This window comes from Hyla sarda, chromosome 2 (assembly GCF_029499605.1).
Source record: "Hyla sarda isolate aHylSar1 chromosome 2, aHylSar1.hap1, whole genome shotgun sequence".
Taxonomy (NCBI): Eukaryota; Metazoa; Chordata; class Amphibia; order Anura; family Hylidae; genus Hyla; species Hyla sarda.
The window spans coordinates 89,223,186-89,249,026 of record NC_079190.1 but is presented as its reverse complement, the minus strand read 5'-3'; the positions used below and the strand labels follow the sequence as shown (position 1 = coordinate 89,249,026).

Genomic DNA, 25,841 nt, shown 5'->3' with positions numbered 1-25,841 from the left:
GCTGCGATGTGAGAGTTGCCGCGAACGTGCGGTGTACTCGCACACATCGCGGACACTCCCCCTGCTCCATGAGCTAGGCCGAGAGCTGCCGCGATGTGCGACTATACTGCACATGTGTGCTGTGACTCGCACATCGCAGTGTGTCTGCTCGCAGCAGCGTATTGCCACTCCGAGCAGGCACATGTAAAGCCACCATGCAGGGGTCCTTCAGCGGCAGATCTGCCGCGTAAATACGCTGTGGGTCTGCTCGTGTGAGCATACCTTTATAGTGGCAAATAAAGAAACACCATTTTCAGCAGGCAGACACAAGAGGAACAGGGGCGCAGCGCGCCCCTGTTCCTCTTGTGCCTGTCTGCTGAAGAATGTGTTGCCTTATTTGCCACAATAAAGCTTCAATACGAATGGTGAGTGCCGTCTGCTATTTCTTTCTTCTCACCTGCCTAAGGTAGAGTTTAGTAGCAAGTACTGTACTTAAAGGGGTACTCCGGTGAAAACCTTTTTTCTTTTAAATCAACTGGTGCCAGAAAGTTAAACATATTTGTAAATTACTTCTAATAAAAAATCTTAATCCTTCCAGTACTTATTAGCTGCTGAATGCTACAGAGGAAATTCCTTTCTTTTTGGAATACTGATGACATCACGAGCACAGTGCTCTCTGCTGACATCTCTGTCCATTTTAGCAACAGTGCATAGCAGATGTATGCTAAGGGCAGCATGGTGGCTCAGTGGTTAGCACTGCTGCCTTGCAGCGCTGGGGCCTTGGGTTCAAATCCCACTAAGGACAACAATAAATAAAGAGTTATTATTATTATGACGTCAGCAAAGAGCACTGTGCTCGTGATGTCATCAGAGAGAATTCCAAAAAGAAAATAATTTCCTCTGTAGTATTCAGCAGCTAATAAGTACAGGAAGGATTAAGATTTTTTTAATAGAAGTAATTTACAAATCTGTTTAACTTTCTGGCACCAGTTGATTTAAAAGAAAAAAGGTTTTCACCGGAGTACCCCTTTAAATGTGTAGGACAAGAGATTAGAAGCGGTGGAGGTCTAAATGGCATTGGTTGGGAAAGTAAGAGAACCTAAACGTGTATATAAAGAAAAAAAAATGTTATGTCAATTTAGAAGAAGTAAATAGTCTAGTCTTACAGAATACAGTCTTCTTACACCATGTATAGCAATGCATCCATAGACTTGGCCAAAGAAGATTAAATGTTGGCCAAATAATTATACCTGGAGACACATTCTGAGCTGCACGCAGAGAGAAATACTGCAGTATTGCAAGGATTCCCCAAGAATGATGGGCATGATGTACTATGTCAAAAAGATAACATCTTATCTTATCATCTCTGGTTTTTTGAACACAATAAAGAGGTCACTGTACTCCAATGGCCTTCACAGTCACCAGATCTCAATCCAATAGAACACCTATGGGATGTCGTGGAACAGGAGATTCATCATGGATGTGCAACCGACAAATCTACCGCAACTGCGTGATGTCATCATGTCCGTGTGGAGCAAAATCTTTCCAACCTCTTATAGAAAGTATGCTACAAAGACTAAAGGCAAAAGGGGGTCCATCCCGGTACTAGCAAGGTGTGGCCAGCAAGTGTATACGTTTTCCTGCCAGCAGTGTAAATAAGAACATGACCACAGTGCTTCAAGTCAGGACTGAGCTGGTGACGTCTAACCCCGCCCCTCATGACATCACACCCCGCCCCATCAATGCAAGTCTATGGGAGGGGGCATGACAGTTTGTTCCAACAAAAATGGCTTAAAAGCGCCGCACTGAAAAGGACTGTAGAGATACAGTCTATGATGACTGGTCCTATATAGTAATGTGCTTATTTACACTGCTCTTTTCCAACTGACCAGTTCCGCCTTAAAGGGGTATTTCAGGAAAAAACTTTCTTTTTTTATATCAACTGGCTCCAGAAAGTTTAACAGATTTGTAAATTACTTCTATTAAATAATCTTAATTCTTTTAATAATTATCAGCTGCTGAACTTGAGTTGTTGTTTTCTGTCTGGCAACAGTGCTCTCTGCTGACATCTCTGCTTGTCTCGGGAACTGTACAGAGTAGAAGAGGTTTGCTATGGGGATTTGCTTCTAAACTGGGCGGTTCCCGAGACACGTGTCATCAGAGATCACCTAGACAGAAAAAAACAACTCAACTTCAGCAGCTCATAAGTACTGAAAGGATTAAGATTTTTTACAAATCTGTTTACCTTTCTGGAGCCAGTTGAGATAGAGAAAAAAGTTTTTTCCTGGATAACCCCTTTAAAAGAACCTGCTGCTGATGTTCTGGTGCCTGATAAAAAAATAAAATAAAAAAAAATAAAATAAAAAAGACCTTCAGAGATCTAGGCCCAGATATATTTCTAAGGATCAGTGGAGTCCTTGCTGAAAAACATGCCAGACCTGATATGGTCATGTTGGTTGCCACCAAGCTTTACCAGACACTAGATCAACAAGTATACACAGACCCCGGACAAAGCTTTCTAAGCAAAACACATGTCGGATGTGATGCAGTTCCTGCTCGTACAGTCTACTGTTTGGTTGTTTCTTTGTTTCTCGGTCTGTGTGTCCTCTTGCTCAATAATTTGCTTATAAATATTTCACATTGGATTTAATTTTTTTTTTTTAACAATGATTCAATAAAGCTATTTTATGTGATTATTTACATTGTCCTTTAATAATTTTATCTTATTCTTTTTAGCTTTACCTTACAACTCTAGTGTGTTAAAGGGGTACTCCACCCCTAGACATCTTATCCCCTATCCAAAGGATAAGATGTCTGACCGCGGGGGGTCCCTCCGCTGGGGACCCCCACAATATAGCATGTGGCACCCACCTGTTTCTGGTCCGGAAGCGCTGGAGGGTCTGGGTCCCAACCTCGGGAACGGAAGTTTGTTACGTCACGACTCCGCCCCCGTGTGACATCACGCCCCGTCCCCTCAATGCAAGTCTATGGGAGGGGTCGTCACGCCCCCTCCCATAGACTTGCATTGAGGGGACGGGGCGTGACGTCACATGGGGGCTGAGTCGTGACGCCACGAACTTCCGTTCCCAAGGTCGGGACCCAGACCCTCCAGCGCTTCCGGACCAGAAACAGGTGGGTGCCGCATGCTATATTGCGGGGGTCCCCAGCGGCGGGACCCCCGCGATCAGACATCTTATCCTTTGGATAGGGGATAAGATGTCTAGGGGTGGAGTACCCCTTTAAGGTCATTTACATTTGGGAATTTAGACTGGATTTCTACAGATACTTCCATACTAAGAAACGGCCAGACGAGAGGACAAGTACAATAACTACTTCTATGCATTTTCCAAAAATGTTCTTTATTGCCTTTTGCGGTCCTTTAATTGGGATTAACAAGGTCTTTATCTCACAACTTGTCATTTCGAACTGCCTTCCTCCCAATCCACAACATGATAAGCGATATCCAGCCGTCCTGCTCCGATGTAATCTGTATACACACTCCCAAAGGGAACACATAGGGAAAGAAACTGCCCAGTAGGAAATGAAGCCAAGAACATGTTGTTCAAAAGCTGCGGTTCAAGCAGTATGACACAGTCACATGTACTTTATGTAACATGTTCTAATCTTTCCCTGGTCATCTGGGGTCAGATTTCAACACAGACATCCCTGCAACATATACTAGAAACCAAAAAGGACATGAATAGAACATAAAAACTGAAAACATTTCATTAAGGAGGCTCCAGGCTCTAATAAAAGGCTTGGAAATATGGGTCACCTCCAAGTTATCTGCAAAGATTTTGGAGAAATGAATTGCCACCAGCCCAACAACATGCCACAGCCTTCAGGGCTGCGTTCTCCTTCTCTCCCAAGGGCCACGTGATCATTGGGTTAATAGACGGCACTCGCCTTAAGGTTTTCAGTATCAGTGTTAAGCGGCTTTTCTGTTAAAGACAGATTATGGGGTCTAAAGGTAGAAAACAAGAGCAGTGTTCTTACAGACAGATTTCAGCAACGTGGACGGATTCCAAGAAGTTCGTAATTACTTCCATAATGAGGCGTCTGCCTGGACAGGAATATTAGAGATAACAGACTCAATAAATGCAGACAAATATGGTCTACAGAGGAAATGAGGGCATTAGAAGTAATCTACTGACAATAGATGAGACACAAACATGAGGCCACCTCCGAGAATGACCCGGCTATCAACTCGTCAGGAGAACTCGGACGACAACAGAGTAAGACAGGATGAGAACATTGAACAAAGCCGCCCAAGAGAGGCAAGTAGAAAGATTTTACCAAAAAACACCGAGAGCAGTCAGAGAAGATAAAGAGAAATGGACACAAATATAAGGTTCACTTCCAGATGCTACCATGACGGAATCGGGATTTTGAACAATGGTCGAAAACACGGAATGTACTATTCTTCTTTTCTTATAGCTTTGTAGTAGGTTTCCCCCATTTGCCTTGGTATACAAAATTGCATTTAAAAATAGTTACTTTGTTTTTACATGTGGCAACACATTTTGTACTGCGGTTCTAGAGATAGTGCCTAGATTTATTTGACCGCACCTTTAAAAACCATGGTAATAAGCACAGATTTTGCAATAATGTAGACATAAGGCATCTTGCTACATCATTACTCTTACATTTTACTCACTGGTGGTTTTCCACATTTCACAGTCACTGATGGAGCCGGGAGAGTCCTGAAGACATATAGTAAATAAAATAAAAATGTGTTCCTAAAAACGACTGTGAAAATGCAGTCCAATCTGGAAGTAGCATGTCAAGTTATCTTTTCTTATAAATCTATATATCAATCCCCTCAGCTCCTCCCGCTCTATATCATGAAGCCTGCAGAATGGACTGCATTTTCAGTGTGACCGGTTCTATTTTAGGATGTCCTGTGGTCAACCATAAAGGGGTAGTCCGCTGCTCAGCGCCTTGAACAGACTGTTCCGAACGCTGGAGCCGGGAGCTCGTGACGTCATAGCCCCTGCCCCCTCATGACGTCAAACCCCGCCCCCTCAATGCAAGACTATGGGTGGGAGCTCCCTCCCTTAGACTAGAATTGAGGGGGCGGGGTGTGACATCATGAGGGGGCGAGGCTATGATGTAGGGCTAGGCGGTATGGCCAAATGTGTGTATTGCGGTATTTTTGTAACTTATGGCGGTTCCATGGTATATAACGGTATTCCCCCCCCCCCCCCCCCCAAAAGAAAAAAATTTAATTATTAGCCCAGCGCTGTCCCCATCGGGGTACTACTCCCGTCACCCGCAAGCGCTGCTCTCCTCGTCCTCCTGTTTATTGCGTCCGCCGGCGCTGACACATTCTATACTGTGCGGTATCCCTATGCCCGGGCTGCAAAATGTAAACTAAATAAACTAACGCATTGTTCAGATGTTGGCCTTACGCTGGGGACGGGAACGTCGTCGTCAACCTATCACCAGCCGAGGCGGAACATCACTGCGGCCGGTGATAGGCTGACGGCTGTCCGACGTTCCATTCCCTGGGAAGCAAGTCCGGACCAACGGGGAAGGGGAGTTAAAGCTTATTTTGTTTACCTTTTGCAGCCCGGGCATAGGGATACAGCATAGAGCGGTGGTTTGCAATCTGCGGACCTCCAGATGTTGCAAAACTACAACTCCCAGAATGCCGTTGGCTGTCCGGGCATGCTGGGAGTTGTAGTTTTGCAACATCTGGAGGTTGAAGACCACTGGCATAGAGTGTCCGCGCCGGCGACCGCAACAAACAGGAGGACCAGGAGGGCAGAGCTTGCTCATTGACATATGTGAGTAGTAGCTCCGGGCTGATAATTGGGGGGGGGGGGGGCAGTACAGCACTCGCGGGTCACATATGATTAGTTCCCCGATGGGGGCAGCGCAGCGGTATAGCCGATATGCCACCCAGCCCTACTACGAAGTCACGAGCTCCAAACACTGAGCAGCAAAGTACCCCTTTAAAAAAAGTTAGATCGCTCTATCATTAAAAAGTTTATGGTGCCCTGATCACAGATGTTTTTACAATTTCCTGTTTCCGAGATAGGATTTATAATTTGTCTGACAATTTAGGGAATCATATGGGCGTGAACTTAATTAAATATTGGGAGTGGCTATCAGGTAATGGGCGGGGTTATATATTAATAGTTCGGACATTTATGCACTTGGCGCTACCAAATAGGTTTATTTTTGTTAACTTTTATTTAGGGGAGGGGGGTCTTTTGTTTTTTTTACATTTATAGCCTTTATTTTTTACAATTTTTTTTCCACAATATTTTTTGTCCCCATAGGGCAGTGTTTTCCACAGTGTGCCTTCAGTGGCTGTAGGGCATGCTGGGAGTTGTAGTTTTGTAACAGCTGGAGGCAAACAGTAAGTTTTTTACTTCTAGACACTGATCAATGCTATACTATAGGAGTCTATAGCACAGCACTGATCAGTGTAATCGGCACTCCATTATCACAGACTGCTAAGGCCTGCATTATTGGAGTGCCTATCACACAGGACAGACAAAGGTAGGGAACCTCCGCCCATCCTCTCAGCTGATTAGGACCCTGCAGGTGTCCCGATCAGCTCCACTGAGCTATCGCAGATTATTTTTGGCATTTTAGACGCAGGGATCAACTTTGATCGTGGCGTCTGCGACATCTAAAGGGTTAATGCCGGACATTACATGAATCAGTGATGTCTGGCATTAGCTAGTATGAAGCGAGCTCAGCTCCTGAGCTTGCTTCATACGGCCACTGCACCGTATACACAGGGCGGTCAGCCGTGTAAGGGTTAAAAGGAAAACTGTCAGCTTGCTCCCCCCGCACTAATCAGCGGTACTCGCTGAGCTGGCCTACTATGCCCAGATCCGCCCGGCACAGGCGGGACAACTGGCACTCTGACGTCAGTGGCCGTAGCCCCGCCCAGCTCATTAATATTCCTCCCCTCCCTCCACCTCTCCCTCTTCTCCCTGCTCTGTAATGAAGAGGGAGAGGTGGAGGGAGGGGAGCGGCCGCTGACGTCACAGTGCCAGTTACCCCGCCTGTGCCAGTTAGCACTTCATTAGCATATACAGAAAAATGAAGATTTTGGCAGAACGGTCGGGGGGATCCGGGCATGGTATGTATCAAACTGATCAGCCAGTACCGCTGGTTAGTTCGGGGGGGGAGCAAGCTGACAGCTTTCCTTTAAGTCACCTCCTCCAAGCGCTCGGCAAGCGCTGCCCAAGTTCCCTGCCACAGCACAGGAGGGGATGAGGCAGTCTAGTGCCGGTGTGAGGTGCCAGTGTGCAGTTCTGCACCTCACACCGGAGAGCATATAAAGTGAAAGCCACGCCCATATTTTAGGCCACGCCCACAAAAATTATCTGCAGGAAATCCCCTTAGCCGAAAAGGACAAAAAGGGGCATTTTCGGCGGCCGAAATTTCGGTGCATCCCTAAACTGCATTAACAACAATTTCCAAATTACCACAATGTACTGACAGTCATCCTGTCTACTATTGATAAGTAACATGGTGTTACATTTGACAGACTCTTATAGGTCATAACAAAAGGATTATAGTAAATTTACACTAGGAGTATAAAAGTAACTGCCAACTGAGCAGCGCCTGTTCTGGTCAAACCGTAAAAAAGACAAACCTACAAATAATTCCTAAAAGTTTGTTGTTCTGTGTAAAAGTTGCCACTGATCAATTTTCCCCCCTGGAACACAGCAGTGTACTTTCTCACTACAATAACAGTGAAAAGAAAACAAAAAAAATGAGGTTGGACTTCGAGGAGAAGGAGTCAAATAATTTGCATCCCTCGAACTTTTAAGCCGTTTCGTAAGAGTGTTGGCTTCAGTAAGCAGATTTATTATACAGAGCGTGCCTGCTTTACACAGCAAACCCTTTATGCCCCAGAGAGTTAGAGAATTTGATCCCGGAAAGAATCCGATTTGGAAATTATGGCTAAATTCCTGGAGTTTAGCACCATGATGGGCTGGGCATTTATAGAAATACTTACACTAAGTATTTAAAAAAAAATGGGTTAGAATATAACACCGAATAAGATGTCAACAACTGCATGAAAAAGAATATATATCAGTATAGACATGAAGACGCAACCTATTTCCGTGAGCACTCAGCTAATTCTAGCAATAGACATCAATGATAATGAAGATAGCCAAAACTTTTGCACACAATTATTACTACTTAAAGTTTAACAAAAACTTTATGTCATGTAGATAATACCATTATATGTATAATTGTAATATACATTGGTTAAAAAAAACGTGTATATTTTTGGGTAAAAAATGGTGTCCCTGCAGCCTGTGTGTCTCTGTGAGGAGTCCAGATACAGGTAGTGGGGGCTTGTCCTCAGTGTACAGAGCCCTGCTTGTCCTCAGTGTACAGAGCCCTGCTTGTCCTCAGTGTACAGAGCCCTGCTTGTCCTCAGTGTACAGAGCCCTGCTTGTCCTCAGTGTACAGAGCCCTGCTTGTCCTCAGTGTACAGAGCCCTGCTTGTCCTCAGTGTACAGAGCCCTGCTTGTCCTCACTGTACAGAGCCCTGCTTGTCCTCACTGTACAGAGCCCTGCTTGTCCTCACTGTATAGAGCCCTGCTTGTCCTCACTGTATAGAGCCCTGCTTGTCCTCAGTGCAGAAACCCCTACTTGTTCTCATGTACAGAGCCCTGCTTGATCCCTGCTTGTCCTCGCTGAACAGAGCCCTGCTTGTCCTCAGTGCACAGAGCCCTGCTTGTCCTCAGTGCACACTTCCTGTATTTGGACTTCTCAAAGAGACACACAGGCAGTATCTACAGGGACAATAAACATACCCATTTTTTTAACCAATGTATATTACAAATATAAATATAAAATTTTATTTTCCAGATAATATAATACGTTTTTGTTAATGACAGGTACACTTTAATAATGGAATAAATGTAAAAATATGTCTAAAGTTTATATGAAATAAACCAAAATAACTTTTCTACATCGGGACAACATTTAAACTAAGTAATCACATACCTGTCCTATAGCTATAAGTTGTACAGAGCCGTTTCCATGGAGTTGCAGACTTCTAATGTACCTCCCATATCCCATATGCCTCCAATTTTAAACAGTGTTTTCTGTCATATTTTATACAGATTTCAAAGAGAAATGTTATCTATATGACAATCTATATGTAAGAAAGCATTCAACCCAAAAAGTATTCCCTCTAGGGAAGAATATATGCCAGATATGGCATCCAACAGGGTATTATACAGCAGCATCCAGAATATGTGCACCTGTGCAGTGTGATCCCACAGGGTGATGCCATAAACCCTCCTGCATACAGTCCTGCCTTGGGCATTAGGCCTTAGAGGCATAAAAGGGACTACCCAAACCATACACAAATAAGACCACTTTAAAGGGATTTTTAAGTTGTAAAAGGAATGTATCATCAGAAAATGACCTATTTAAATGACATTTTTATGTTAAACATTTTAAATGTGAAACAAGATTTCGAATTTTCCATTTTACTAACTATATTTTAAAATAATCCTCCAATCTTGCAGTTTCCATTCTGGCCACTAGGTCTAAAACTAAACAGAGACTTCCTCTTCTGTACAGTATAGACCACTTTCCATTAGTCTTTAATGTATAGATAACGGGGTCACATGATAGGTGGTGCTCATAACTCGGCCTTCCCCTCTCTCAAGAATTACCTGATTGACAATCAATTTCACATGCTGTTGTGCAAATGGACAGACAACAGGTGGAAATTATAGGCAATTAGCAAGACACCCCCCAATAAAGGAGTGGTTCTGCAGGTGGTGATCACAGATCCCTTCTCAGTTCCTATGCTTCCTGGCTGATGTTTTGGTCACTTTTGAATGCTGGCGGTGCTTTTACTCTATTGGTAGCATGAAACGGAGTCTACAACCCACACAGGTGGCTCAGGTAGAGCAGCTCATCCAGGATGGCACATCAATGCGAGCTATGTCTATCAGCATAGTGTTCAGAGCATGGAGACACTACCAGGAGACAGGCCAGTACATCAGGAGACGTGGAGGAGGCCAACAACCCAGCAATACCGCTACCTCCGCCTTTGTGCAAGGAGGAGCACTGCAAAATGACCTCCCACAGGCCATAAATGTGCATATCTCCACGCAAACAGACTCCATGAAGGTGGTATGAGGGCCCGACATCCACAGGTGGAGGTTGTGCTTAAAGCCTAACACTGTGCAGAACGTTTGGCATTTGCGAGAGAACACTAAGATTGGCAAATTCGCCACTGGCTCCCTCTGCTCTTCGCAGATTAAAGCAGGTACACACTGAGCACATGTGACAGACGTGACAGAGTCTGGAGACGCTGTGGAGAACGTTCTGCTGCCTGCAATATCCTTCAGCATGACCGGTTTGGTGGTGGGTCAGTAATGGTGTGGGTTGGCATTTCTTTGGGGTGCCGCACAGCCCTCCATGTGCTTGCCAGAGGTAGCCTGACTGCCATTAGGTATCGAAATGAGATCCTCAGACCCCTTGTGAGACCATATGCTGGTGCGATTGGCCCTGGGTTCCTCCTAATGCAAGACAGTGCTAGACCTCATGTGGCTGAAGTGTGTCAGCAGTTCCTGCAAGAGAAAGGCATTGATGCTATGTTCTGGCCCGCCCGTTCCAAAGACCTGAATCTGATTGAGCACATCTGGGACATCATGTCTCGCTCCATCCACCAACGCCATGTTGCACCACAGACTGTCCAGGAGTTGGTGGATGCTTTAGTCCAGGTCTGGGAGGACATCCCTCAGGAGACCATCCGCCACCTTATCAGGAGCATGCCCAGGCGTTGTAGGGACATCATACGGGCACATGGAGGCCACAAACACTACTGAGCCTCATTTTGACTTGTTTTGAGGACATTACATCAACGTTGGATCAGCCTGTAGTTTTATTTTGAGTGTGACTCCATATCCAGACCTCCATGGGTTGATAAATTTGATTTCTATTGATCATTTTTTGTGTGATTTTCTTGTCAGCACATTCAACTATGTAAAGACTAAAGTATTTCATACGATTAGTTCATTCATTCAGATCTAGGATGTGTTCCCTTTATTTTTTTGAGCAGTGTATGTTTTAGTATCTAGGCGATACATTCCCTTTAAGGTTTACTAGGATAAACTAAGAACCGTGCATAGAAAAAAAGAGCAATGTTTTCTGCTGAGGATAAAGCTTAATCTTTTAATTAAAACAACAAAAACAGTAATTGAAATGTCAATTACATTTCAAGGACTAGGTTACAGCAGACTTATTTTCAGCTATTACCGTATTTAACCAAGGGTGTTTGTATTAATAGGAATGGATGCTTTTCTAGGCTGTTTGGTGTACATTTGGGATATATGTACATAGAAGTCAGGGCAGAGTGATTTTTTAAATATAAAAGTACATGCTGTTGTCACAAAATGCATCGAACATGGTGTGCTGTGGTTTATAGAGGTTATATAATAAGAGAAAAGACGGAAGCTCACCCCTTCTGATCATATCTTCTTTATTAAACTCACAAATAAATTTTCAGGGGAGAAATGCCCAGAGGTACAGCAAGGCGTGCCACATAAAAGCAAGTGATCAACTGAAACCAGTGTCAATCTTCATTAGATGGGAAATTAAGCGGCTTGGAAAAGGCATTGTTATTAGAGCTTGACTAGTCAGGCCTGGATCTCAAACATCAGCCTTGTGGGGTTTTCTCTTTGTGTTGAGTAGGGATCGACAGATATCGTTTTTTTAGGGCCGATACCGATAATCTGTGGAGGTTAGAGCCGATAGCCGATAACTTATACCGATATTCCGGTATAAGTTATCGGCTATTTATCCCCCCGCGACACCGCTGCAGATCATTGATTTAAAGCGGGCGCTTTAAATCAATGAACTGCAGCAGTTTTTGCGGTGCCATAGACCACCGCCGCCACCCGTTTCTCTCCCCCTGCCTGTCCGGGGGTCCTCCTTAGACCTATCACCGCCCGCTCCGTGCTCAGGGCTTTATCTGTCATGAGGCAAGATGAGCATCTTACCTCAGGGGGCAGATTACACTTGCCCCCTCAGCATAGTGAGCGGTCAATGCATACATTGTATGCTTACTACAGTTCAGGACCAGGGAGTCCAGCAATACACAAGCAGTGGGGAAAAAACAATCCATGGTCAGATGAATACAGATTTCTGTTGCACCATGTGCATGAGAGGATCAGTTATACTGTATATTTATATTGAAAAGCCAAACTTTAAATACCATATAACTAAACAAACAAGAGTCCACTGTATTCTATCATTACGGTAATAATTTCTTATAGTCATGTAGGTCCATGCAGGCAGAATAAGCATGCCTTATATGTGGACTCTGCTGGAGATTCAGTGTGGATTTTACCCCTGCTACACTAAAAGCTGCACAATCTGTAGTGAAAATCCGCAAATGAACCGGCCATGCTTTCTAAACCAGTAAATTCCAAACTTCCCAATTAGTAAATTATCCTAAATTTGCTTACTACTGTATTCCACTGGGGATTTTACCTAAGCAAATCTGCAGGTAAAACTGGCAGCATTGCAGTCCCATGTGAATTTAACCTTATAGAAATATCTAGCTATAACATGACGACTCGAAGCACAGCAGCCGTAATATGCAAGTTGTACTTAAAGGGGTACTCCATTGAAAACCTTTTTTCTTTTAAATCAACTGGTGGCAGAAAGTTAAACATATTTGTAAATTACTTCTATTAAAAAATCTTAATCCTTCCAGTACTTATTAGCTGCTGAATGCTACAGAGGAAATTCCTTTCTTTTTGGAACACTGATGACATCACGAGCACAGTGCTCTCTGCTGACATCTCTGTCCATTTTAGCAACCATGCATAGCAGATGTATGCAAAGGGCAGCATGGTGGCTCAGTGGTTGGCACTGCTGCCTTGAAGTGCTGGGGACTTGGGTTCAAATCCCCCCTAAGGACAACAATAAATAAAGCGTTATTATTATATTAACGTCAGCAGAGAGAACTGTGCTCGTGATGACATCAGAGAGCATTCCAAAAAGAAAAGAATTTCCTCTGATTAATGATTTTACTCTATATTTTAGCTACCCTTTAATAAATCCAGAATGTCACAGATTTATATCTGCAACACTGCTACAGTACTAAGGGGGAAGTGGTCGAAAATGCAAAGAGACAATAGCTGAAGCACATCTCATCCAGACTGGCCTTTGCGGGTGAACACAATCTACTGTTCCCTATTAACCATTTCAGACTCAGGACAACTTCTTGTTCTGGAATGGGATTAATCTTAATAAGTCCACAAAATTTTCTGAACAATTCTTCAAATCTAGAGTTCTGATACCCTCCATGGATATCCCTGTAGAATATTTAGGTCCTAGAACTTTTAATAACTGGATGTCTCCAGGATGACTAAAAGCTTCACAGAAAAAAAAAATGTACACAGCAAAAAGTACTGAAGTGTGAAGCGGAGAGGCTGCCAGCTGGAGATAGAGTTAACCATGTCCACTGGCTACAGTAATAAGACAGGATTAAAGCACATAACTCCCCGGTACTGGAACAGAGTATAAACAGCGGGGCTAACTAGATACCGTATATACTAGAGTATAAGCCGACGCGAATATAAGCTGAGGCCCCTAATTTTACCCCCAAAAACCCAGGAAAAAAAATAAAAAATTATTGACTCGACTATAAGCTTAGGGTGGGAAATACATCATCCTCCCATGTAAACATCCAGACCCCCGTCATCATCCCCCCCCCCCTTCATCATCACCGCCTGTCAATCCCTTCATCAGTGCTCTTCAACCTGCGGACCTCCAGAATTGTAGTTTGGAAACCTCTGGAGGTCCGAAGGTTGAAGACCACCGCGGCCTTCGTCATCATCACCGCCTGTCAATTCCTTCATCAGTGGTCTTCAACCTGCGGACCTCCATTTTCACTGGGGGGGGGGGGGAGGGGGCCTCTTCTCCGCACTTCGGACCCAGACTAGTGACGTTGCCTTGACGACGACGCACAGGGACGTTGCGCATGAACGTCATTACTCCAGGGCCAGGCCCGAAGTGCGGAGAAGAGGCCCCCCCTGGTGAAAATGGACAGCCTGCAACGACTAACCATCCCCACTGGATGGTCCCTGCAGCATAGATGGCCCGGACCAGCTCACCCTAACTTCCCGCCGAGGGGAGGGGAGTACAAAACAAAAAGGGGGGGGGGGCTAGATGATGACGAAGGCCGCAGTGTTCTTCAACCTGCGGACCTCCAAACGTTTCAAAACTACAACACCCAGCATTACAACACTACAACTTGCTGGGAGTTGTAGTTTTGCAACATCTGGAGGTCCGCAGGTTGAAGACCACTGAGAAGGGATTGACAGGCGGAGAGTTCACTCGAGTATAAGCCGAGGGGGGGGGGGTGTTTTCAGCACGAAAAATTGTGCTGAAAAACTCAGCTTATACTCGAGTATATACACGGTACAAAATAAACAACAATAATAATAAGAATGTTAGAAAGTAAGTAGAGGCCCGGACAAACTAACAATAGAGCATGTGAATTTTACTCTTAAGTGCCCCAGAGGGGGAATATGTCAGACCCAGGCATTTCGTATCAGCCTCCATTTCTTCCAGAGAGCTCTTAGTACAGACAGCGATGAGATGGCTCGCTTCACAAAATCCTGCCATGGTCTGTTTTGGCTGGCTTCATGTGTAAAGCGCTGAAATGTTCTCTAAATGACTAAGCTTCAGTTTAAATCATCGCCTAAGTCTTCGGCTGCTGTCTGTACAGATTGTCTCTTTGCTCTGCCAGTAGCATGCAGGCCAATGACACATCCAAACTGGCATTTAAACCCTCACACAGGAAGCACAGCTGGGAAGCCCTACAGCCCAGTGCACTTAGCTCTCATACTCAACTATTTTGTAACCTTGGCCCTTAGAAACAACTTAAATACTAAAACAGTCAGACATTTCTTCATTCCTCAAGTGCTAACCGTACATACTATAAATGTATGAGAAAATCATTCTTCGAAACATAATTCAAGGCGCAATATAAAAGTATAAACAAAAATATCTCCAAACCTTCTAGTAGGACACTATTAAAGGGGTACTCCCGTGGAATAATTTTTTTTTTTTTTAATCAACTGGTGCCAAAAAGTAGGGATCGACCGACATCGATTTTTTTTAGGGCCGATACGATACTCTGTGGAGGTTAGGGCCGATAGCCGATAACTTATACCGATATTCCAGTATAAGTTATCGGCTATTTATCCCCAACCCAACAAAGACCTCCCCAAAACCCAACCCCCCCCCCACAGCGACACCGCTGCAGATCATTCATTTAAAGCGGGAGCTTTCAATCAATTAACTGCAGCGGCTTTTGCGGTGCCAGAGACACCCCCCCCCCCGCATCGGCGCGGTGGGGGGGAGCAGCACGGTGCGGTGGTGGGGGGTGCGGTGCATTATCGGCAAGGTAACGTCCAAAATCGTGAATAATGGCCAAACCGATAATCGGTCGATCCCTACCAGAAAGTTAAACAGATTTGTAAATTACTTCTATTAAAAAATCTTAATCCTTCCAGGACTTATTAGCTGCTGAATACTACAGAGGAAATGGGGAAGAAATGCCAGCGAGGTATAGCGGATCCGCTATACCTCGCTAGCATTTCTTCCTTGTTCCTGTATTCGGTGCTGCCATACACCTGCCGTGCGTTGGTTTTGGGAGGATGGTCCGGTGTTAGCTGATCAGCTCGTACTCTACAGAGGAAATGGTATTCCTTTTGGAGCACAGAGCTCTCTGCTGACATCATGACCACAGTGCTCTCTGCCGACATCTCTGTCCATTTTAAGAACTGTCCAGAGTAGGAGAAAATCCCCATAGCAAACATATGCTGCTCTGGACAGTTCCTAAAATGGACAGAGATGTCAGCAGAGAGCACAATGGTCATGATGTCAGTAGAGAGCTCTGTGTTCCAAGAAGAAAACCATTTCCTCTGTAGTATACAGACCCTAAAAAGTACTGGAAAGATTAAGATTTTTTAATAGAAGTAATTTACAAATCTATTTCCAACTTTCTGGCACCAGTTGATTCACGGGAGTACCCCTTTAATAGTAAGATGTGAACAAAGCCTCCGACAAAGATGTGAACAAAGCCTCCGACAAAGATGTGAACAAAGCCTTAGAATAATTACTAATAATGATTCTAAAGCTTTGTTCACATCTGAGTTGGAGGCTCCATCTCAGATTCCGTTCATATAATGGGATAAAAAAAAAAAGGCTGCATTCAGTATTTACTTGTTGTCCCGTTAGAATACTGCAAAATTGTGGACACAAGATGGAAACCCAACAGACCCATTAATGTCAAAGTGTCCTGTCTGGCTCTGGTTACTCCTAAACTTAATCAGAAGTGGCCCCAAACAGATCCTCTAACCCAGATGTGAACCTAGGCTTATTAAGAATCTGGTCATATATAAATATATATATATATATATATATATATATATATATATATATATATATATATATATGTAATAGAGTACTTCAATGGTTGAATCTCTGTAATAAACAGCTGTCAAAAATATGGTCACCAAGTTAGAATCCTTTGTTTAATGATGCATACGAATTAGGGATCGACCGAGTATCGGTTTGGCCGATATTCACGATTTTGGACGTTATAGGTATCGGCAATTACCTTGCTGATAATCCCATAATGCCCCGCCCCTTTAAATCAATGATCTGCAGCCACTTCTCGGTATAAGTTATCGGCTATCGGCCTGAAAGGCCACAGATTATCGGTATCGGCCCTAAAAAAAAATCGATATCGGTCGATCCCTAATACAATTACATAATTATATGGGAAAAGCCTGTGCTCTTGGGAACTTTTTGTGCAGCAGAAATGTTTGTGTTCCCTTCTCTAGATCAGTGGCTCCACCCAATGCTGTCTCTGAGCTCTACATGCAGTTCTTTCCACCTCGCGGCTTGGTTTTTGCTCTGATATGCAAAGTCAGCGGAGACACCTTGCATAGATAGGGGCGTAACTTTCCAAATCACATCCAAACAGCTGAATTGATCAGAGAAATGGGAGTCCCCCAGAGCTATATTTCAAGTGCTTATGCAGAAATATAAAATCCCATCCCTTCCCGTTCCATCCAACCATACCCCTTCCCTTCAATTTCTTGGTTGAACTTGACGGACGTATGTCTTTTTTCAACCATAGTGTCATAGTAAAGGGTCCCAATACATTTTACATTTTAATAAATTAGCAAAAAAATCTAAGATTCTATTTTCACACTATTAAGTGGTACAGAGTCTAAATTGGTGGACAAAAAAATGATATTTTTAATTTTAGCACAAGGCATCAACAAAACAAAATGTGGAAAAGTTAAAGGGTCTGAAAATGTTCTGAATGCATTGTATATAAACAAATGCTATGACATAAAAAAGAGAAAGTGTATGAATTGTAAAAGGAAGGGGTGATATTCTTTAGTAATAAAACCTATAAACACTAACATATACCGAAACTAAAGTCATTTCAGTAATCTATAAATGATGGGAAATATTCTACTCGGAGTCAGGGATAAAGATGACCTTGTCTGAAAAAAACGAAAAAATACCTTTCAGAGTCACTTTTGCCTCACAGAAAACTAATGAACGCTATTTGGAGATACAGAAGCCAAAACGGGTCAGAGCACAACTGACTCCATCAGGTCACCACTGGGTTCCGACGGATCCCAATGACGTTAATGGGGTTTGTTGGGGATCTAGTAGTTGACCAGAGTTAATGCAATATTTTGGCTAAACTCCCAGCATTTTAACAGAATTGCCAATGGAGCTACCTTTAGCGGAGCCTGATGGCAATATGAACCTGGCCCTAGACATCAGCACACGTCTTCTCCATTTTAAACTAGTTGGGCCACAAAACACATTTTTTTTATAAATATTATTGGGATCCAAGTGTTTAAAAGGTTGCACTGAGTTAGTCACTATCTATTTTATTTCTAAGCTAATAAAGAACTCAAAGCTTTGTAAAAACACCAATATACCATACATACCGTATTTTTCACAATATAAGACACACTTTTTTTTTGGGGGGGGGGGGGGGGAAGCTGGTGCGTCTTATACGGCAAATACACATTAAAACCCTGTCCTATCGCGGCGGTCCCTGCGGCCGGGACCCGCGGCTAATACAGGACATCACCGATCCATCACCGGAGCGGCGGGGACACGTGAGTATTACCTCCTATACCAGTGGTCTTCAACCTGCGGACCTCCAGATGTTGCAAAACTACAACTCCTGGCATGCCCGGACAGCCAACGGCTGTCTGGGCATGCTGGGAGTTGTAGTTTTGCAACATCTGGAGGTCCGCAGGTTGAAGATCACTGTCCTATACTTTACATTGTATTTGGTTCAGAATCTTTTTTTTTTCTAGATTTTCACCCTTTAAAATTGGGTGCGTCTTATATGCCGGAGCGTCTTATATGGCGAAAAATACGGTATATAAAACAAGGAAGGAATCAATTGCTCTGAATGCCAGTGTAAGCATGAAATCATATCTGCTGTTGCCATTTTACATGTTTGTGTGTGAACTTACGGTGAAGACTTAGTGAAATGTTGATGATGCGTTCCTCTGTAAATCCCTTCAGGTTTGGAATCTTGGCGCAGTTTAATGTAGTTTGAGATGGGCTGTCCCCCATGTTGATCCAGCATACAGTCTCCTCAGCATAATTAAAATCCATTGCTGTAGTTTGCTTAGTGCTGGTTGGGTGGATACCTTGTACCGGTGCTCCATTCAAGTATGTGGCCAGGATATTCTGTGTGCTGGCAATAAGCAACACTGTGGGCCTTTCGACTGGCTCTGTAAAAAAAAAAAAAAAAAATACAAGGAAAGAAGTTTTAGGCTTTTATGGCATTAACTAGGAAAACATCTTAGAAGTACTTCAAACATTCAGAAAAGAAACATCCCAAAATGTCTGCCAGAGTGTAGTGGAAGCTGAACTGTGCCAGCTTAAAGGGGTACTCCGGTGAAAACCTTTTTTCTTTTAAATAAACTGGTGGCAGAAAGTTCTAAACATATTTGTATATTACTTCTATTAAAAAATATTAATCCTTCCTGTACTTATTAGCTGCTGAATACTACAGAGGATATTTTTTTCTTTTTGGAATGCTCTCTGATGACATCACGAGCACAGTTCTCTCTGCTGACGTTATTATAACAATAATAACACTTTATTTATTGTTGTCCTTAGTGGGATTTGAACCCAAGTCCCCTGCACTGCAAGGCAGCAGTGCTAACCACTGAGCCACCATGCTGTCCTTAGAATACATCTGCTATGCATCTGCTATGCATGGTTGCTAAAATGGACAGAGATGTCAGCAGAGAGCACTGTGCTCGTGATGTCATCAGTGTTCCAAAAAGAAAGGAATTTCCTCTGTAGCATTCAGCAGCTAATAAGTATTGGAAGGATTAAGATTTTTTTAATAGAAGTAATTTACAAATATGTTTAACTTTCTGCCACCAGTTGATTTAAAAGAAAAAAGGTTTTCACCGGAGTACCCCTACAAAGCTTAAAAAGCGTGAACAGTAGGATGCAATGGCCGTACTGCTCCAGTATGTTAGGGGGAATGTCATATAGATCAGAATCCACTCTAACTAGGCCCAAGAATAAAAGCTGCATTAATTGATGGGTCAACCTTAGGACCTGACCAAACATTTTTACAACTCCTATCTAAAGTGTCAAACTGATTTGGCTGGGTTCACACTACGTTTTTGCCATACTGTTTTCAATACGTTTTTCTAAAGAAAACCGTATGGCAAAAAAAACGAATGGAACCGTACGCGTTTTTAAACAGTATACTGTTTTTAAAAGTGCATACAGTTCCGTCAGTTTTTATAAAAAAAAAGAAGCCATACGTTTTTGAAAATTTTGTCCATTTTTAATGGGAGGGGTCTTGGGTGGGGACTTTAGGAATCAAATGCGCATGTGCAAAGTAAAAACGTATACATTTTTTTCCCGGATGGAACCGTATACATGTGCGTTTCCCATTGACGTCCATGTTAAAAAAAACGTATGCGGTTGCAGTACGGTTTTTAAACCGGAGTCAAAACCGTGGTCGACCACAATTTTGTCTCCGGTTTAAAAACCGTACTGCAACCGCATACGTTTTTTTTTTTTAACATGGACGTCAATGGGAAACGCACATGTATACGGTTCCATATGGGAAAAACGTATACGTTTTTACTTTGCACATGCGCATTTGAATCCTAAAGTCCCCACCCAAGACCCCTCCCATTAAAAATGGACAACATTTTCAAAAACGTATGTTTTTTTTTTTTTTTATAAAAACTGACGGAACTGTATGCACTTTTAAAAACAGTATACTGTTTAAAAAACACATATGGTTTACTTTTTCCCATACTGCTCCATCCGTTTTTTTTCCATACGGTTTTCTTTAGAAAAATGGATTGAAAACAGTATGGCAAAAACGTAGTGTGAACCCAGCCTAACTAAACTTCTTGGGTCAGTACTTCCCTGAAATAAGATAACCAACCAAACACTTAAAAGGGGTTGTTCAGTGATTTATTTTTTAACTCGTGCCGAGCCTGCCTAGTAGAACAATAAAAGCTTTAACTCTCCTTCCTCCACTCCCTTGTAGTCTCCAGTATCACGTTGCCTGACCTGTGCCCCATTTCCACTGAACTTTACTTCCCTGGATCTGGTAGGGGCTGCAGATGGGACGTCACAGCCTGCTCAGCCAATCACTGGCCACAGCAATGTCCCGCTTCGGTCAGTGATTGGTGAGCGGTACCAGCTCTTCTTACAGCTGCAGATGCTATGCTCTGTAGATCCAGGGAAAACCGTGTTACCGGCCTGCAGAACAGGGGAGCCCCGATAACGGAGGCTATGAGGAAGGAGAGGTAAAAGGGGTTATTTGGCTTCAGCAGCATGTGTAGCAGACTACTATTCCCATAATGCATGGCTGACACGTGCTCTTTACATGCATTGCACTGATTACTAAAGAGCAAGTCTCCGCACTCTTGTGCACTTCAAATTGTGCTCCCCCACCGCGGAGGCTCTCACATTAGTTCCTAATTTCATCACCTGCTGTTTCATAAAGGAACAGCTCAGCCTTCTATATCTCCTAGTGATCCAACTGAGCATGTGCGACCAAAATGTTGAAGCTAAACAACAGGTTGTAATCATAGGCAACCAGTTTTAAACATCCCATTTTGGGCCAACAAGAAGTGAGTGATCATGTGGGAAAAATTGTTGTACAATTGAATTACTATACATTGAGGATTATTTACTTTGTATTAGCAGAGTCAAGCTTTATATACTGGAATATTCCTTAGTATATTTCTATAGAAAATATCCACCCATTAAATGAGAATAGTGCCAATTTCTACGATACAGGCCCTGTTTCCATTACATTGTTGCATGTGTATGGCAAGAACACTCCTAGTGGACACAAAAAACGTGTCCATATAGCCCCAGTAGTTCATGCATAGAATGTGTGGAACTTCCCAGAAAGCCCATTTTCCCACTTGCCAAATATAAGACCACACAATGCTTACGGTTCTTTGCTTTGCAGGATTTATTGTCAGGCTGTAAGAGATAGCCCTCCACACACCCACAAATGTAAGACCCTTCAGTGTTCTGGCACGTCTGACTGCAAGTCCCATAAAGCGTGCACTCATCAAAGTCTGTGGAGAGAGAAGAAGAGTCAAAGATACAACATTAAAAAAATTGGATTTTTATTTTTAAGTGTATTGTTAGATTTGGCATAAATATTTGGTTTAGGACAGTAAATATTTACTTCACCACTGGTAAACATATCATCATATTGTAATAAGTGTGTTTATGTTACAATTTAGAAGGCATGGGCGGAAAAAATTGATGTAACAGAATTATATTGCTGTATATACAGTACTTGTTAAAGGGGAAATAACAAATTACTAAACTAGCCTGGGATACACACTGATGATATGCCAATAAGGCTAGATTCACACTGCTGTTGTGACTTGTTCAGAGACAGTCGGGAGTCTGGTATTTTACAGAGTTCAACAGAGAAGAAAAATAGGAGACGCTCCGGTCAATTCCCGTCCTGACTGACTGATCATTGGAGCTCCCTTTACCGGTAATGTAAACACTAACACTCTCTGTGCTCTCTCCTGTCTGATAGCACTCCTCTGTGCTCTCTCCTGTCTGATAGCACTCCTCTGTGCTCTCTCCTGTCTGACAGTACTCCTCTGTGCTCTCTCCTGTCCTACAGTACTCCTCTGTGCTCTCTCCTGTCCTACAGTACTCCTCTGTGCTCTCTCCTGTCCTATCAGACAGGAGTGCTAGCCCACCCTCACTTAATGGACTTTGTCCATGCCTGTACTTCAGCTTGGACAAAGCAATGAGTCTATAAGCCATGGTTTCTATGAAAAGGAAATAAGAAGTATGGGGGAGATTTATCATTAGGTGCCTATTGTAGACATAGATCTACCCCTTTACACTGCTTTACTAATTTACACTCTTGCTCAAAATTTACAAATGTTGTACACGTCCCCCTGCACTACTGTTCACTCCTTCTCTACCTCACACTTTACAGAGCTGTGGCATTTTCCCATGGTACACTGCTCACATAGCTACAGGGGTGTGGAAATTTAATAAAAATCTACTTGTCCCTCACGACAATGCACTTGTCCGGACCAATTTTCGCTTTGCACTCATTTTTTCCTCCTCGCCCTATAATAGCAATAACTACCTACTATAATGATACCTTTTACTTTTTCAATAATATTTTCCGAACCGAAAAAAAAAACAAAAAATAAAAAAACGGTGAAGTGAAATTGAAATAGTAAAAGATAATTTAGCAAATTTGGTGGTTTTCTTTTCTACACCATTTACCTTTTGGTTGAGCTAACATGTTGTTTTGATACTTTAGGCCGGTCTCATTACAGCAATAACCCGATTTACAGATTTGTATAGTTTCTGTCATGTTTAACAAATTGAAAAAAATTCTGAACTTTTTGCATACCAGGCTGTATGAGGGCAAATTTTTTGCACCATAATTTTTAATTTTTTTTTATCGGTACAATTTTTGGTATTGATCTGACTTTTTAAACGCTTTTTTACTTTTTTTTCTGGGATATTATAAAAATTGCAATTCAGTGGTTGGTATTTTTTTTTTTTACATTTACATCATTTACTGTACGGGATACATAATGTTATACTTTAATCGTTCGTACAATTACGCACGCAGCGATACTAAATATGTTTGTTTATTTTTATTATGTTTACTTTTTTTTAATAGGAAATGGGGTGATTTGTACTTTTAACATGGAAGGGGTTAATGAGTGTCTTTTAAACTTTTATTAAAGCTATCCACAGACAGCAGGGAAGCAGAGGTAAGCCCTCCGGCTACCTCTATAGTGGATCACCCCCCAAGCGATCGCGTTGCAGGAGGGGGCGATCCACCTCACTAGCCCACCAGGGAGCATTCACATGTCCCTTTAGACTCCGCTGAAAGCTTTGACAGCGGCTATCTAAAGGGTTAATAGCCATCTACTGGCTATTAGCGGCGGCCCCCAGCTACTGAAAACAGCCGGGGGCTGCAGAGTATGGAGTGGGCAAGAGTTGGGAGCCCCCTCCATACAGACTGCTGAGTGTCAATGTGCTTGTCATGTCCGGCCCTGTTTGCCTGAAGAAGGGTTAAGGGATGGAAAAATTCACCTGCCTGGCGCCCGGAACTGCATGTCCTGGGCGTAGGGCGATAGGAATTCCACATCCCTGAGCTAGAAGTGCTGGAGCAGCAGTGTGTGCCAAACAAAACTCTGCACAATAGTAAAATCATAAATCTTTATAAAGTACACAGAATGTCTGGGTTTAAAGGGGTTCTCCGGTGCTTACACATCTTATCCCCTATCCAAAGGATAGGGGATAAGATGCCTGATCGCGGGAGTCCCGCAGCTGGGGACCCCCGGGATCATGCACACAGCACCCAGTTTGTAATCCGTCCCCGAAGCGTGTTCACTCCGGGTCTGATTACAGTCGACCGCAGGGCCGGCGGGGTGTGACGTCACGCCTCCGCCCCCGTGTGATGTCACACTCCGCCCCTCAATGCAAGCCTACGGGAGGGGGCGTGATAGCTGCCACGCCTCCTCCATTAGGCTTGCATTGAGGGGCGGAGCGTGATGTCACACGGGGGCGGAGGCAAGACGTCACACGCCGCCGGCCCTGCGGTCGACCGTAATCAGACCCGGAGCGAACACACTCCGGGGACTGATTACAAACAGGGTGCTGCGTGCATGATCACGGGCGTCCCCAGCTGCGGGACTCCCACGATCAGGCATCTTATCCCCTATCCTTTGGATAGGGGATAAGATGTGTAAGCATCGGAGTACCCCTTTAAAAAATATGTAATTTTGCTGAACAATCTGGCCCCCTACCTCTATATCAGTGTTAACCAACGAGAATGCCTCCATATGTTGAAAAACTTGGCATGCTGGGAGTTGCAGTTTTGCAAAAGCTGGAGGCACCCTGGTTGGTAAACACTGTGTACATGAGCCGAGTGTGTGATCATGTACATGTAGCAGAAATTAGTGTGCAACATGTGTATGGAGCAGAGCTGAATGAGTGATGTGTAAGCATGACCACGCACACACTCAACTCTGCTACATACACCTGATCACACACTCAACTCTGCTACATACACCTGATCACACACTCAGCTCCGCTGCATCCACACAAACTCAGCTCCGCTGCATCCACACAAACTCAGCTCCGCTGCATCCACACAAACTCAGCTCCGCTGCAGACACACAAACTCAGCTCTGCTGCAGACACACAAACTCAGCTCTGCTGCATACACACAAACTCAGCTCTGCTGCATACACACAAACTCAGCTCTGCTGCATACACACAAACTCAGCTCTGCTGCATACACACAAACTCAGCTCTGCTGCATACACACAATCACACACTCAGCTCTGCTGCATAAACATGATAACAAATATACATAGACCTAACAGCCATACCTTCTTCTCCCTCCCTACACATACAGTGGTATTCTTAGGGCTCGTTCACACAGCCGTCTGCATCCATTAATAAATGCCCATTCTGCAATCTGTTTGTTAATTTTTAAATGGGTTGCAAACAGCTGTAATATACTCCCATTGATGTCAATGGGATTTTTTTTACAATCCTTTAATCACCAATTTGTACACGTTTGCTTCCTTTTCAGTTTTTTTTTGTTTTGTTTTTTTGACGGGAGAGAAGACGTTGCATGCAGTATTTTTTCTCCCATCAAAAATTACGGAATAGAATATTACAAATTAAACATTGAAGTCTATGGCAAACGGATAAATCTTTAATGCCATCCTTTTGCCCCCGGTTTACAATATCCATTTCTGAACTATTACTTCTGAGCATGCTCAGAAGAGGGGACATCAGCAGACTCCTGCAGTGCTGAGGGACTACTACTACTCTCATCATGGAACCGACTCATTACCATGATGGGAGTAGTAAATTAATGTTTGTACTACTACCCCCATCATGGAACAGTGTCTGTTGGGGGTAGTGGTACAGCGGATAAAGGATTGATCGCACCGGGTCTCACTTCTGAGACCTGATGCGATCAGTAGTTATAAAGCAGGGGAGGGTTGGGTACGGAGATGAGCATCAGATAATAGACATGGCCCAGTGGTGCGCCAATTCCGCTAGGAGCAGGGCAGCAGCGGGGACGTGTCAGGCGGCGGCAGTGGTGAGTGAATGAATGAATGAAGCCTACATGCGGGACATGTCATTCATTTATTCACCTTCGCCGGTTCACGACATGTCCCCGCTGCTGGAGCAAGCAGCGGGAGGGGGAATAAGCACACTGGGGCCAATGCATTATTATAAGAACACTAGGGCCAATG

The 25,841-nt window shown here is 43.5% G+C and overlaps 1 protein-coding gene across 4 annotated transcripts in view; it reads right to left on the bottom strand.

The window, feature by feature from the left end:
- LRP1 (LDL receptor related protein 1) overlaps positions 1-25,841 on the bottom strand; it is a 328,104-nt gene that overhangs the window by 192,328 nt on the left and 109,935 nt on the right. For all 4 annotated transcript variants that reach the window (XM_056562521.1, XM_056562523.1, XM_056562520.1 and 1 more), the window contains exons 5-6: positions 21,510-21,638; positions 18,528-18,791 (exon numbers count right to left, since the gene is read on the bottom strand). In XM_056562521.1, the coding sequence (XP_056418496.1) occupies positions 18,528-18,791; positions 21,510-21,638 (393 nt within the window). The remainder of the gene's footprint in view (positions 1-18,527; positions 18,792-21,509; positions 21,639-25,841) is intronic.